Genomic DNA, 17,500 nt, shown 5'->3' on the forward strand with positions numbered 1-17,500 from the left:
CTGTCTGTCTGTCTGTCTATCTATCTATCTATCTATCTATCTATCTATCTATCTATCTAACTGTCTGTCTGTCTGTCTGTCTGTCTGTCTGTCTATCTATCTATCTATCTATCTATCTATCTATCTAACTATCTATCTATCTATCTATCTATCTATCTATCTATCTATCTATCTATCTATCTATCTATCTATCTAACTGTCTGTCTGTCTATCTAACTATCTATCTGTCTGTCTGTCTATCTATCTATCTATCTATCTATCTAACTGTCTGTCTGTCTGTCTGTCTATCTGTCTGCCTGTCTATCTGTCTGTCTGTCTGTCTATCTATCTATCTATCTATCTATCTATCTATCTATCTATCTATCTATCTATCTATCTATCTATCTATCTATCTATCTATCTATCTAACTGTCTGTCTGTCTGTCTGTCTGTCTGTCTATCTATCTATCTATCTATCTATCTATCTATCTATCTATCTATCTAACTGTCTGTCTGTCTATCTATCTATCTATCTATCTATCTATCTATCTATCTATCTATCTATCTATCTATCTATCTATCTATCTAACTGTCTGTCTGTCTATCTAACTATCTATCTGTCTGTCTGTCTATCTATCTATCTATCTATCTATCTATCTATCTATCTATCTAACTGTCTGTCTGTCTATCTGTCTGCCTGTCTGTCTGTCTGTCTGTCTGTCTGTCTATCTATCTATCTATCTATCTATCTATCTATCTATCTATCTATCTATCTATCTATCTATCTATCTATCTATCTATCTAACTGTCTGTCTGTCTATCTATCTAACTATCTATCTGTCTGTCTGTCTATCTATCTATCTATCTGTCTGTCTGTCTATCTATCTATCTATCTATCTAACTGTCTGTCTGTCTATCTGTCTGCCTGTCTGTCTGTCTGTCTATCTGTCTGCCTGCCTGTCTGTCTGTCTGTCTGTCTGTCTGTCTATCTAACTATCTGTCTGTCTGTCTGTCTGTCTGTCTGTCTATCTAACTATCTTTCTGTCTATCTATCTATCTATCTATCTATCTATCTATCTATCTATCTATCTATCTATCTATCTAACTGTCTGTCTGTCTATCTATCTATCTATCTATCTATCTATCTATCTATCTATCTATCTATCTATCTATCTGTCTATCTAACTGTCTGTCTGTCTATCTGTCTGCCTGTCTGTCTATTTGTCTGTCTGTCTGTCTGTCTGTCTGTCTGTCTATCTATCTATCTATCTATCTATCTATCTATCTATCTATCTATCTATCTATCTATCTATCTATCTATCTAACTGTCTGTCTGTCTATCTGTCTGCCTGCCTGTCTGTCTGTCTGTCTGTCTGTCTGTCTGTCTATCTAACTATCTGTCTGTCTGTCTGTCTGTCTGTCTGTCTGTCTATCTAACTATCTTTCTGTCTATCTATCTATCTATCTATCTATCTATCTATCTATCTATCTATCTATCTATCTATCTATCTATCTATCTATCTATCTATCTATCTATCTATCTAAATTGAGTTGAAAATAAATGATTATTTTATTAACAAAATGATTAAAAGTCTCAAACCTAACAAGATATATGACTTTAAATTTTTTTTTAAAAATAACTTTTTATTAGTATTTTAATTCCTATATTTTAATGATTGGGTGATTGATCTATTTTCTCTTTTACTCATGCAACATTTCCTAACCTTATCCCTGTGTGTACACTGGGGAGAGACTCTAAACACATCCAGGTAGATGGTGGATGTCTGATGTTGATGGTTAATGAAAGATCAAACGAGTCTTCATCCTGTGAGATTAGATTACTGTCTAATGAGATCTGACATTTTGGGGATTACATATATTATGGAAGGATAGATATACAGGTGGATTAATGGATGGATGGATGGTGGAACGGATGGATGGATATGTCTGTATGGATGGACAGACCTGCATAAGGATGAATGGATGAACAGATGGATGAACAGATGGATGGATTAATGGATGGATGGACTTACATATGGATGAACAAATGAATGAACAGATAAATGAATGGATGGATGGTTTGATGGATGGATAAACAAATTGATGAATGGATGGATGGATGGATGGAGAGATGAACTTACATATAGATGGATGAACAAATGAAATGACAGATGGATGGATAGATGGATTGAGGTACAAAGCCAGTGTTTTCTCATTTATCTTCACTCCCTATGTGAGAGTGAGGAGCACTGAGGTGTAGATGTGTGAGGATCACATGGTGTGAAGATCCAGAGTGAGGAACATTGAGGTGTAGATGTGTGAGGATCACATTGTGTGAAGATCCAGAGTGAGGAACATTGAGGTGTAGATGTGTGAGGATCACATTGTGTGAAGATCCAGAGTGAGGAACATTGAGGTGTAGATGTGTGAGGATCACATTGTGTGAAGATCCAGAGTGAGGAACATTGAGGTGTAGATGTGTGAGGATCACATTGTGTGAAGATCCAGAGTGAGGAACATTGAGGTGTAGATGTGTGAGGATCACATGGTGTGAAGATCCAGATTGAGGAACGTTGAGGTGTAGATGTGTGAGGATCAAACGGTATGAAGATCCAGAGTGAGGAATGTTGAGGTGTAGATGTGTGAGGATCACATGGTGTGAAGATCCAGAGTGAGGAACATTGAGGTGTAGATGTGTGAGGATCACATTGTGTGAAGATCCAGAGTGAGGAACGTTGAGGTGTAGATGTGTGAGGATCAAACGGTATGAAGATCCAGAGTGAGGAATGTTGAGGTGTAGATGTGTGAGGATCACATGGTGTGAAGATCCAGAGTGAGGAACGTTGAGGTGTAGATGTGTGAGGATCACATTGTGTGAAGATCCAGAGTGAGGAACGTTGAGGTGTAGATGTGTGAGGATCACATTGTGTGAAGATCCAGAGTGAGGAACGTTGAGGTGTAGATGTGTGAGGATCACATGGTGTGAAGATCCAGAGTGAGGAACATTGAGGTGTAGATGTGTGAGGATCACATGGTGTGAAGATCCAGAGTGAGGAACGTTGAGGTGTAGATGTGTGAGGATCACATGGTGTGAAGATCCAGAGTGAGGAACGTTGAGGTGTAGATGTGTGAGGATCACATTGTGTGAAGATCCAGAGTGAGGAACATTGAGGTGTAGATGTGTGAGGATCACATGGTGTGAAGATCCAGAGTGAGGAACGTTGAGGTGTAGATGTGTGAGGATCACATTGTGTGAAGATCCAGAGTGAGGAACGTTGAGGTGTAGATGTGTGAGGATCACATGGTGTGAAGATCCAGAGTGTATAGCCCACGTCCATGTGCAGCTTCAAAGCCCATGGTGTTAGCATGTGGAATGTCGTGTGTGTTTGAGCTTAAACATGGCTCATGTTTACTTTACTACTCACAGACTTGCAGGAGCTTCGGTCAGACTCGTCTGTGGTACTGAGCGCTCTCTTTCTAACACACAAAGACAGAAAGATCCGGAATCAACAGACTGATAAAACTCTTTAGACTTAGTAGCAGATCAGATCATTTCCTCAGATTCCGGAGAAATGTACGGCTGGAGGGATGAATTATACCTTTATTGTCATTGTAGAGATAGATTTAGTGTGCAGTTCTTCACAGACAGATAGATCACATCAGGAAGAAAGAAGTGGTGTATTGTAGACATGATGACTCTCTTGGACTCCAGGTGATGGATTGTTGTTATAGCTCTGGTCACTGAGCTCAGGTTCCTGAAATATGACCTGTGTGACCTTAGCCATAAAGGTCTTAGTGGACTTTGAGTAGCTTGATGAAATGTTGTATTATTGCTGGTTTGGTTGATCCTCCTACATCTATTATACATCTACTCCAGGACACATAGAGGTCTGTTTATGGAGTTAAATGTAAATAAATATTGATTTTCTTGTCTTTGTTTTCATTCAGTCACATGATGGTAAACTAATGGAGATGGATAAAATTAGAAAAAAAGGAAATTTGTCCTTTTTTATTGCTGAAATCCTGCGCAGCGTGTCGGGAAGTGAAACAGACTGAAATAGAATGTGTGGCTTGTTTCAGAGCAACTCACAATAACAATAAACAGAAAAGAGGAAACTCAGATTCTTCCTTCACAACATGTGAGTATTATTCCTGCAGAATCCTGCAGCCATAGACTCCTGTATCTTCAAGCTGAACTCCTCAGTCATTGCCTAGTGTTAGTGAACTTCAGATCTTTAATACACTAGAAGCACTTGGTTCTTGAGGTTCTGAGCTTTTCTGAGTTTTACCTTCTGAATTTTAGCCTTTTGTCCATATGTACCATGTCCAAGGTCACTGAGGTCACTCTGCTTTCTGGCAGCTCGATCTCATGCAAAGTAACAATTTGATCTCGAAGGCTGTGGTCCAGATCTGCTCATTTCCCAATTCTCTACTGATCCAAACCTCACAGCGACAGGAGCAGCCGACTCTGGGATTTTTTCGGCATTTGGAGGATTTAGCTGTGTTTAGCGAGCAGCAGGAGTTGAAACCATATCCATTTTCGTCCAAATCACCAAAAATACACGTGTGACATTCCTGCCAAGGCCTGTGGATACACTTTCTGGAATTTATACGAGCTGAAATGACAGTGTGGTGGTATTTTGAACAAAAGTGAAGGGTGTAGTTGCACCACACCTGATACTGGAGGATATATAAGCAATGTCTTCATAAAATCTATGATTATGTCAAAGATTGTTGCCTCATGTTGTGGAGATAGGTGATAATTTAGCAGATGTACCTGAAGAAAGCCAGTGACCTTTAAACACAATAACTGTTATTAAAGAGTTTGTAGGTTTAACTCTTTTTTTAATACAATCACTGAGCTCCAACACGCCTCATGTGGTGTAAATGTGACTTAAAACCATAAAAGCACAAGCTGCCACTGCTGATCTCCTGAGCAACGTCCTTAACCTTCGACTGGTCAGTCTTACGACCAGGTGATTATTTTTCTGAATAAGCATGTCATAAAGTGCTGTCCAGTGCAAAACATGGGAATCATATAATGTAAAGAGGGGATTAGTCACAGAAACAAACAATAGGCCAAGAGTAATGCTTAACATGATGCTATCACCACCATGCTTCATACTGGAGATGATGTTCTGTAGTGTTGGGTTTCCAAGCATAGTGTTTTCTCCCAAGGCCAAAAAAAGTTTTGGTCTCATCAGAACATGTTTGAGTCGCTAAACAGGATCTCATACAGGATCTCTTCACTGCAATGTTGAGGAGTGTCCATGTGGTGTCCAGTGAACAGCTTCCTCCATCTGATCTCCTTCAGAGATATGCTTGTCTCTTTGCTAATTCTCTAAATAATCAATTCTTCTCCTGGACTTTTTGTAGTCCTGGTAGTTCCATATTCTTTCCATTTTATAATAACGGATTTAATGTCACTCTGTGGACTGTTCAAAACTAGTCAAACCAGAACTTTCTCCAGTTGTTTTGATTGTTCTTTGATATTTATGATGCTATTAGTTTAACTAATAATTATGTTCTCTAGCGAACTCTGGGAGCTTCAAGAAATGCATGTATTTATCCTGAGGTCATGTGACACTTTAATTACAGACAGTTTGACTCCATTCAGTGCTCCTGGTGGTGACCGGTTGATATTATTGGACTGTTCGATTTATTACATAAAAAGCTGAATGAAGTTCATTTCATGTCCAGGTTGTAACACCACACAATGTGGAAAGGTTTAAGGGGGTGAATACTTATGCATGCTGCTGCATATTCATGCAATGTATTTTCACCATGTCGAAGAGTTTAGTTAATTAATTCATTAAAATATATGAAGGTCATTGTGTTTATTTTGAAAAAAATCTGATTTGTAGAACTGATTTCTGTAACTGATGCATCATTGTGTTTTTTGTTCCTCAGGCTGGATTGATTCGCACGGATAAAGGCGAGTTCTTCATCGAGCCACTGCAGAAAGGTCAACAGGAGTCAGAGGTCCAAGGTCGAGTTCATGTGGTGTATCCCAGATCTGCAGTTAAACGACAAAACCAGGAAGATCTGCATAATGAAGGTGAGGAGCTAGAGAGCATGGAGTGGTGCGGTGGACACTCAGAGGCTGGCCTTCTGATCTTATTATTTATTATGAAATTAAATGAGAAGGTTAACATCAGACAAGACCTGAGCAATTAAAGTGTTGGGTGTCATGAAGGTTCTCCTGGCAGCGTTGACGCCTCACAGCTCTCTGGTTTTAGCCTGAGCTCATGTTATTTTCTTTACATATCCCATCCTTGGAGGGTTGTGGTCAGAGCACAGGGTCAGCCATGATACAGCGCCCCTGGAGCATAGGGGGGGGGGGGGGGGGTTGCATGCCTTGCTCAAGGACTCAACAGTGGCAGCTTGGTGCTGGGTCTTGAACCCCGATCTTCTGATTGACAACCCAGAGCCTTAACCTCTTGAGCTACCCCAGCTCTGTTTGAGTGGGTAGCTGCTTTCATGGCTCAGGGTTGGGATTGGTTTTGTTGGGCTGAAGTCTGTCGTGATTGAGGAGACTTTAATCAAAAGCGTTTTCACATAAAGACTGAAATATCAGACGATAAACCACAGACCGTTAACCTGTAGCCTGTTCCCTCTTTTACACTACAATAACCTGTAATAATATCCTGAAAAGTGTACCAAAGATCTCACATCTGATCTCTTCTGCCTGTTTCAGAGAGTCAGAACCTGATACTAGGTCTAGTTTGGCTGTGCTGGTTTGGTTGGATTGGGCTTTTGCAGGGTTCAGGTTTTAATGAATTGGTTGGTATTTCTGTATGTATGTATTTAGAGCTTTGGAGAACTTCTTTTAAAACACGTTTTTGTCTTTATTGCAGTACCAGATTTTGGGATAGCGGAGCTCCCCAATGCTCTGGATGTAGTGGAGCAGAAGCTTTCTGAATCGGATCGTAAACGTAGACATGCTAAAAAAGATGACTACAGCATCGAGGTTCTCCTGGCTGTAGATGACTCTGTGGTTCGCTTTCACGGAAAAGAACATGTGCAGAACTATGTCCTCACGCTCATGAACATAGTAAGTGACTTCTGCTGTTTTCAGGATGAAGAACCTCACCTCTTGGGTTCTGTTGATCATGATCAGCTTTCATGGTTTGGATTCTGAAGCCATGAAAACAGTGTGACTGGTTGTGTGTTTCCATCATTTGCTGTTCTGTTGTTTCCAAAGCTTAAGTGATCTACACCAACAGCAGAGACACTAATCAATAGTGTGTGTGTGTGTGGATCTGAAGTGTGTCCTGCCTCATCCTGGTGCCTGTGTTTTTGTTGTAAATGTCTTTAGGTCTGTTCATTTCTGGATCCAGCAGTTCCAGCAGTTCCAGCAGTTCCAGCAGTTCCAGCACTTCCTGCCACCTTAATCCTCTTACAGTAGAAAATCCTTCTTAAGTCAGATTTTAGTGTTTCAGTCTGTAACAGTTACTGATTAGTGCAGTACAGTGGGCTGATCTGACTCTTACTGACATAACACACACTACACACTACACACTGCAACCTACACCCATACACACTACACCCTACACCCTTACACACTACAACCTACACCCTTACACACTACACCCTACACCCTTACACACTACACCCTTACACACTACACCCTACACCCTTACACACTACAACCTACACCCTTACACACTACACCCTACACCCTTACACACTACACCCTACACCCTTACACACTACACCCTTACACACTACACCCTTACACACTACACCCTACACCCTTACACACTACAACCTACACCCTTACACACTACACCCTACACCCTTACACACTACAACCCTACACCCTTACACACTACACCCTACACCCTTACACACTACACCCTACACCCTTACACACTACACCCTACACCCTTACACACTACACCCTACACCCTTACACACTACACCCTACACCCTTACACACTACAACCTACACCCTTACACACTACACCCTACACCCTTACACACTACAACCTACACCCTTACACACTACACCCTACACCCTTACACACTACACCCTACACCCTTACACACTACACCCTACACCCTTACACACTACACCCTACACCCTTACACACTACAACCTACACCCTTACACACTACACCCTACACCCTTACACACTACACCCTACACCCTTACACACTACAACCTACACCCTTACACACTACACCCTACACCCTTACACACTACAACCTACACCCTTACACACTACACACTACACACTACAACCTACACCCTTACACACTACACCCTACACCCTTACACACTACAACTTACACCCTTACACACTACACCCTACACCCTTACACACTACAACCTACACCCTTACACACTACACCCTTACACACTACACCCTACACCCTTACACACTACAACTTACACCCTTACACACTACACCCTACACCCTTACACACTACAATCTACACCCTTACACACTACACCCTACACCCTTACACACTACAACTTACACCCTTACACACTACACCCTTACACACTACACACTACAACCTTACACACTACACCCTTACACACTACACCCTACACCCTTACACACTACAACCTACACCCTTACACACTACACCCTACACCCTTAGACACTACACCCTACACCCTTACACACTACAACTTACACCCTTACACACTACACCCTACACCCTTACACACTACAACCTACACCCTTACACACTACACCCTACACCCTTACACACTACAACTTACACCCTTACACACTACACCCTACACCCTTACACACTACACCCTACACCCTTACACACTACACCCTTACACACTACACCCTAGACCCTTACACACTACAACCTACACCCTTACACACTACACCCTACACCCTTACACACTACAACTTACACCCTTACACACTACACCCTACACCCTACACCCTTACACACTACAACCTACACCCTTACACACTACACACTACACCCTTACACACTACACCCTTACACACTACACACTACACCCTTACACACTACACCCTTACACACTACAACTTACACCCTTACACACTACACCCTACACCCTTACACACTACAACCTACACCCTTACACACTACACCCTACACCCTTACACACTACAACTTACACCCTTACACACTACACCCTACACCCTTACACACTACAACCTACACCCTTACACACTACACCCTACACCCTTACACACTACACCCTACACCCTTACACACTACAACCTACACCCTTACACACTACACCCTACACCCTTACACACTACACCCTACACCCTTACACACTACAACTTACACCCTTACACACTACACCCTACACCCTTACACACTACACCCTACACCCTTACACACTACAACCTACACCCTTACACACTACAACTTACACCCTACACCCTTACACACTACACCCTACACCCTTACACACTACACCCTTACACACTACACCTTACACACTACACCCTTACACACTACACACTACACCCTTACACACTACACCCTTACACACTACACCCTACACCCTTACACACTACAACCTACACCCTTACACACTACACCCTTACACACTACACACTACACCCTTACACACTACACCCTACACCCTTACACACTACAACTTACACCCTTACACACTACACCCTACACCCTTACACACTACAACCTACACCCTTACACACTACAACTTACACCCTACACCCTTACACACTACACCCTACACCCTTACACACTACACCCTTACACACTACACCCTTACACACTACACCCTACACCCTTACACACTACACCCTTACACACTACACACTACACCCTTACACACTACACCCTTACACACTACAACCTACACCCTTACACACTACACCCTACACCCTTACACACTACACCCTACACCCTTAGACACTACACCCTTACACACTACACCCTACACCCTTACACACTACAACCTACACCCTTACACACTACACCCTACACCCTTACACACTACAACTTACACCCTTACACCCTACACCCTTACACACTACAACCTACACCCTTACACACTACACCCTTACACACTACACACTACACCCTTACACACTACACCCTTAAACACTACATCCTACACCCTTACACACTACACCCTACACCCTTGCACACTACACACTACACCCTTACACACTACACCCTTAAACACTACATCCTACACCCTTACACACTACACCCTACACCCTTACACACTACACCCTTACACACTACACACTACACCCTTACACACTACAACCTACACCCTTACACACTACACACTACACCCTTACACACTACACCCTTACACGCTACACACTACACACTTACACACTACATGCTTACACACTACACACTACACCCTTACACACTACACCCTTACACACTACACACTACATCCTTACACACTACACCCTTACACACTACATTCTTACAGACTACACACTACACCCTTACACACTACACCCTTACACACTACACGCTTACACACTACACCCTTACACACTACACCCTTACACACTACACCCTACACCCTTACACACTACATCCTTACACAGTATACCCTTACACACTACATCCTAGACCCTTACACACTACACCCTTACACACTACATCCTTACACACTACACCGTTACACACTACATCCTACACCCTTACACACTACACCCTTACACACTACATCCTACACCCTTACACACTACACCCTACACCCTACACCCTTACACACTACACCCTACACCCTTACACACTACACCCTACACCCTACACCCTTACACACTACACCCTTACACACTACATCCTTACACACTACACCCTTACACACTACATCCTACACCCTTACACACTACACCCTTACACACTACACCCTTACACACTACACGCTTACACACTACACCCTTACACCCTACACCCTTACACACTACATCCTTACACACTACACCCTTACACACTACATTCTTACACACTACACACTACACGCTTACACACTACATCCTACACCCTTACACACTACACCCTACACCCTTGCACACTACACCCTACACCCTTACACACTACATCCTTACACACTACACCCTTACACACTACACCCTTACACACTACACACTACACCCTTACACACTACATCCTACACCCTTACACACTACACACTACACCCTTACACACTACACACTACACCCTTACACACTACACACTACATCCTACACCCTTACACACTACACACTACACCCTTACACACTACACCCTTACACACTACACACTACACCCTTATTCACTACCCACTACACCGTACACCCTTACATACTACACCCTACACCCTTACACACTACACGCTTACACACTACACCCTTACACACTACACCCTTACACACTACACCCTTACACACTACACCCTACACCCTTACACACTACACCCTTACACACTACACACTACATGCTTACAAACTATACACTACACCCTTACACACTACACCCTTACACACTACATCCTTACACACTACACACTACACCCTTACAAACTATACACTACACCCTTACACACTACACCCTTACACACTACACCCTTACACACTACATCCTTACACACTACACACTACACCCTTACAAACTATACACTACACCCTTACACACTACACCCTTACAAACTATACACTACACCCTTACACACTACATCCTTACACACTACACACTACACCCTTACAAACTATACACTACACCCTTACACACTACATCCTTACACACTACACACTACATCCTTACAAACTATACACTACACCCTTACACACTACACCCTTACACACTACACCCTTACAAACTATACACTACACCCTTACACACTACATCCTTACACACTACACACTACACCCTTACAAACTATACACTACACCCTTACACACTACACCCTTACACACTACACCCTTACACACTACATCCTTACACACTACACACTACACCCTTACACACTACACCCTACACCCTTACACACTACACACTACACCCTTACACACTACACCCTTACACACTACACCTTTACACACTACACACTACACCCTTACACACTACATCCTACACCCTTACACACTACACCCTTACACACTACACCCTACACCCTTACACACTACACCCTACACACTTACACACTACACCCTTAAACACTACACCCTTACCCACTACACACTACACCCTTATGCACTACACACTACACCATACACCCTTACATACTACACCCTTACACACTACACCCTTACACACTACACCCTTACACACTACATCCTTACACACTACACCCTTACACACTACATCCTACACCCTTACACACTACACCCTACACTCTTACACTCTACACCGTACACCCTTACACACTACACCCTTACCCACTACACACTACACCCTTATGCACTACCCACTACACCGTACACCCTTACATACTACACCTTACACCCTTACACACTACACCCTTACACACTACACCCTTACACACTACACACTACACCCTTACACACTACATCCTACACCCTTACACACTACACCCTACACCCTTACACTCTACACCGTACACCCTTACACACTACACCCTTACCCACTACACACTACACCCTTATGCACTACACACTACACCCTTATGCACTACCCACTACACCGTACACCCTTACATACTACACCTTACACCCTTACACACTACATCCTTACACACTACACACTACACCCTTACACACTACACACTACACCCTTACACACTACATCCTACACCCTTACACACTACACCCTTACACACTACACACTACACCCTTACACACTACACCCTTACACACTACACCCTTACACACTACACCCTACACCCCTACACCCTACACCCTTACACAATACACCCTATACTCTTACACTACACCCTTACACACTACACCCTACATCAGACCTGGGCATTTTACGGCCCGCGGGCCACATCCGGCCTTTATACCTTTACACACTACACCCTTACACACTACACATTAAACCCTTACGCACTACCCACTACACCGTACACCCTTACACACTACACCCTACACCTTTAAAATACTACACCCTTACACCTTACACACTACACCCTACACCCTACACCCTTACAAACTACACCCTTACACACTACATCCTACACCCTTACACACTACACACTACACCCTTATGCACTACCCTCTACACCGTACACCCTTACACACTACACCCTTAAAATACTACACCCTACACCCTTACATCCTACACCCTACACCCTTACACACTACACCCTACACTCTTACACACTACACCCTTACACACTACACCCTACATCAGACCTGGGCATTTTACGGCCTGCGGGCCACATCCGGCCTTTACACCTTTACACACTACACCCTTACACACTACACCCTACACCCTTACACACTACACCCTACACTCTTACACACTACACCCTTACACACTACACCCTACATCAGAGCTGGGCATTTTACGGCCCACGGGCCACATCCGGCCTTTACACCTTTACACCCTACACCCTTACACACTACACATTACACCCTTACGCACTACCCACTACCCACTACACCATACACCCTTACACACTACACCCTACACCTTTAAAATACTACACCCTACACCCTTACACACTACACCCTACACCCTTACACCTACACCCTTACAAACTACACCCTTACACACTACACCCTACACCCTTACACCTACACCCTTACACACTACATCCTACACCCTTACACACTACACCCTTATGCACTACACCCTACACCCTTACACACTACACCCTACACCCTTACACCTACACCCTTACACACTACATCCTACACCCTTACACACTACACCCTTATGCACTACACCCTACACCCTTACACACTACACCCTACACCTTTACACACTACACCCTTACACCCTACACCCTTACACACTACACCCTACACCTTTACACACTACACCCTACATCAGACCTGGTCATTTTACGGCCTGCGGGCCACATCCGGCCCTTTGGACGTCCCTGTCCGGCTCGCTTTAAGTCAGTCGTAAACATAAATGAAGAAGTATTTATGCTGTGCACGCAATACAACTGTGGTGCTTTTATTTGGAAAAGCCTGGAGTTTTATTATTTCCGTATGGACGTGTATGCGTTTCTGAACAGTAACAGGTGATGCTGCATGTTAATGCTGGTCAGATACCCCTAACAATGTTGGCTCCCGTTATAAAAAGAAAAGTTGATTCCGAATGCCGCGTTTTCAACAAGACATGGACTGCAAAATATTTATTTACAGAAATCGAAGGTAAAGCGTGTGCTTAGTTTGTGGTACACAAAATCACTAGAAAAATAAACGTTTTCTGATGGAGCGTTTATTAAGGAGTATGTGGTGGACTCTGCTGCCCTGATATGCCCATCTTATGCTGTACCTCATAACCCACCATCTACACCTTACATCCTACCCCTATACCTCATATCCCACCCTCTACACCCTCTTTACACCTTACATCCTACCCCTATACCTCATATCCCACCCTCTACACCCTCTTTACACCTTACATCCTACCCCTCTACCTCATATCCCACCCTCTACACCCTCTTTACACCTTACATCTTACCCCTGTACCTCATAACCCCCCTCTCTACACCCTCTTTACACCTTACATCTTACCCCTGTACCTCATAACCCACCCTCTACACCCTCTTTACACCTTACATCTTACCCCTGTACCTCATAACCCACCCTCTACACTCTCTTTACACCTTACATCTTACCCCTGTACCTCATAACCCACCCTCTACACCCTCTCTACACCTTACATCCTACCCCTATACTTCATAACCCACCCTCTACACCCTCTCTATGCCTTATATCCTACCCCTATACCTCATATCCCACCCTCTACACCCTCTTTACACCTTACATCCTACCCCTATACTTCATAACCCACCCTCTACACCCTCTTTACACCTTACATCTTACCCCTGTACCTCATAACCCACCCTCTACACCCTCTCTATGCCTTATATCCTACCCCTATACCTCATATCCCACCCTCTACACCCTCTTTACACCTTACATCCTACCCCTATACCTCATAACCCCCCCTCTACACCCTCTCTACACCTTACATCTTACCCCTGTACCTCATAACCCACCCTCTACACCCTCTCTATGCCTTATATCCTACCACTATACCTCATATCCCACCCTCTACACCCTCTTTACACCTTACATCCTACCCCTATACCTCATATCCCACCCTCTACACCATCTTTACACCTTACATCCTACCCCTATACCTCATAACCCCCCCTCTACACCCTCTCTACGCCTTACATCCTACCCCTATACCTCATAACCCCCCCTCTACACCCTCTCTACACCTTACATCCTACCCCTATACCTCATATCCCACCCTCTACACCCTCTCTACGCCTTATATCCTACCCCTATACCTCATATCCCACCCTCTACACCCTCTCTACGCCTTACATCCTACCCCTATACCTCATATCCCACCCTCTTACACCTTACATTCTACACTATACCTCATATCCCACCCTCTACACCCTCTCTACACCTTACATCCTACCCTATACCTCATATCCCACCCTCTGCACCCTCTCTACACCTTACATCCTACCCCTATACCTCATATCCCACCCTTTACACCCTCTCTACACCTTACATCCTACCCCTATACCTCATATCCCACCCTCTTTACACCTTACATCCTACCCCTATACCTCATATCCCACCCTCTTTACACCTTACATCCTACCCCTATACCTCATATCCCACACTCTACACCCTCTCTACACCTTACATCCTACCCCTGTACCTCATATCCCACCCTCTACACCCTCTCTACACCTTACATCCTACCCCTATTTTATCCTCTAACTCTTTGTAGATCCAATGCTTTAAATCTACACCTTATAACATATAACCTACTCTCTACTTCTTACACTGAATCTATTACCCTGCATGGTGGACACACACACACACTGAGTTCTTTCCAGATTACTATTTTTATTTCCTCACTTATCGAACACTACCCAAGACTTTCAGTCTCTGCTGATAATAACGATATAAACTGTTGTGTTTACTTAAGAGAACTCACACACAAACACATAGACACACAACACACTGCTGGGAGAGTGGAGCAGAAGATACCAGTGATGATGGACTCATCTGGTGGATGGTGTGGTGATGGTGTAGATCCCTCAGCAGTGCTTCACCACCAGAGTCATTTCCATGTGTCTGAGTGGCTTCTCATATAAACATCACACACTACTGAGAGGGCTGGGTTCAGAGAGAGGACATCCTGGAGAGAGACAGTAAAGATTTCAGCACACTGATAGGACTGGACACTGCTGAAGAAGCTGTGCAGTGGAGATCATGGTCCTTTAAACCTCTAGCAGGCTGCTGATGGTCTGTGATGTTGCTTCAGAACATTGTTCTACTGTTTTGTCATGTTTCATGTCCTTGAGTGTGTCTCAGAGCAAGGAATGTTAATTGGGGTCTCTTTTAGTTCCCAAAACATTTCAGTCCATCCACTATAAACACTTACACTGACAGCTGCTTCCTGTCTCAGATTGATCTCACTTCCTGTCTGTTTGTTTCAGGTCATTAGGGAGCAGATCAGCTCCTATTTCTGTCCCAGTTTATACATCGTAATTATCTGTTAAGTAATCCTTATTCTGTGTGTGTGTGTGTGTGTGTGTACTGTTCAGCATTTCCCAGAAGTCTCCATAACTTCCAATAACTTTTCATGCTTCATTTATATTATATAATTTTTTAATATGATGGGCTTTAAGAATGTCTGTTATAGAAGAATAACATACAAGAACCATGAACATATCTACACAACATCTCTCTCTCTCTCTCTCTCTCTCTCTCTCTCTCTCAGGTAGATGAAATTTATCATGATGAGTCTCTGGGTACGAGCATCAACATTATTATTGTGCGTATGATCATGGTGGGCTATCGTCAGGTAAGAGACACAATTCACATTTAATAAAATCACCTGTGTGACGTTTATGTGTCTGAGTTTTTGTGTCTGCGTGTGTGTGTGTGTATGTGTGTGTGTATGTGTAGTCTGTGAGCCTCATAGAGCGAGGGAATCCCTCTCGCAGTCTTGAGCAGGTGTGCCGCTGGGCCAACACGCAGCAGAAACTGGACCCGAGCCACGCCGAGCACCATGACCACGCCGTCTTCCTGTCCAGGCAAGACTTTGGTCCTGCAGGTATGCAAGGTAGCGTATTCACTCGGTCCAGGCTTGTGCAGACTGAGTGATCCTTTCTCCTTCACCTCCCTAACGGTTGGCTTCAACACTCACACACAGGTAAGGGTGTTCTGAAGGAGCTCAACAGGGTGTGTGTGTGTGTGTGTGTGTGTTGGTGGGATTAGGAGTCTGTATGACCCTAAAGTTCTGCTCTGCTGAGTCATGTGTCTCTCTACACCTTCCTCCAGTGCAGATGAAGCAGAGCTCTGTGTGAACACCTAGATAGTGTTTACTCTAGTGAATCATTTAAACAACTCAT

At 43.6% G+C, this 17,500-nt stretch overlaps 1 protein-coding gene across 2 annotated transcripts in view; it reads left to right on the forward strand.

The window, feature by feature from the left end:
- Positions 1–17,500, forward strand: part of LOC131363756 (A disintegrin and metalloproteinase with thrombospondin motifs 14) — a 99,793-nt gene that overhangs the window by 29,241 nt on the left and 53,052 nt on the right. Inside the window, exons 3-6 of one of the 2 annotated variants that reach the window (XM_058406600.1) lie at positions 5,890–6,037; positions 6,837–7,033; positions 16,867–16,950; positions 17,055–17,211. In XM_058406600.1, the coding sequence (XP_058262583.1) occupies positions 5,890–6,037; positions 6,837–7,033; positions 16,867–16,950; positions 17,055–17,211 (586 nt within the window). The remainder of the gene's footprint in view (positions 1–5,889; positions 6,038–6,836; positions 7,034–16,866; positions 16,951–17,054; positions 17,212–17,500) is intronic. The other variant, XM_058406601.1, reaches the window with a different exon arrangement.

This window comes from Hemibagrus wyckioides, linkage group LG13, assembly GCF_019097595.1.
Source record: "Hemibagrus wyckioides isolate EC202008001 linkage group LG13, SWU_Hwy_1.0, whole genome shotgun sequence".
In the NCBI taxonomy this organism is placed as follows: domain Eukaryota; kingdom Metazoa; phylum Chordata; class Actinopteri; order Siluriformes; family Bagridae; genus Hemibagrus; species Hemibagrus wyckioides.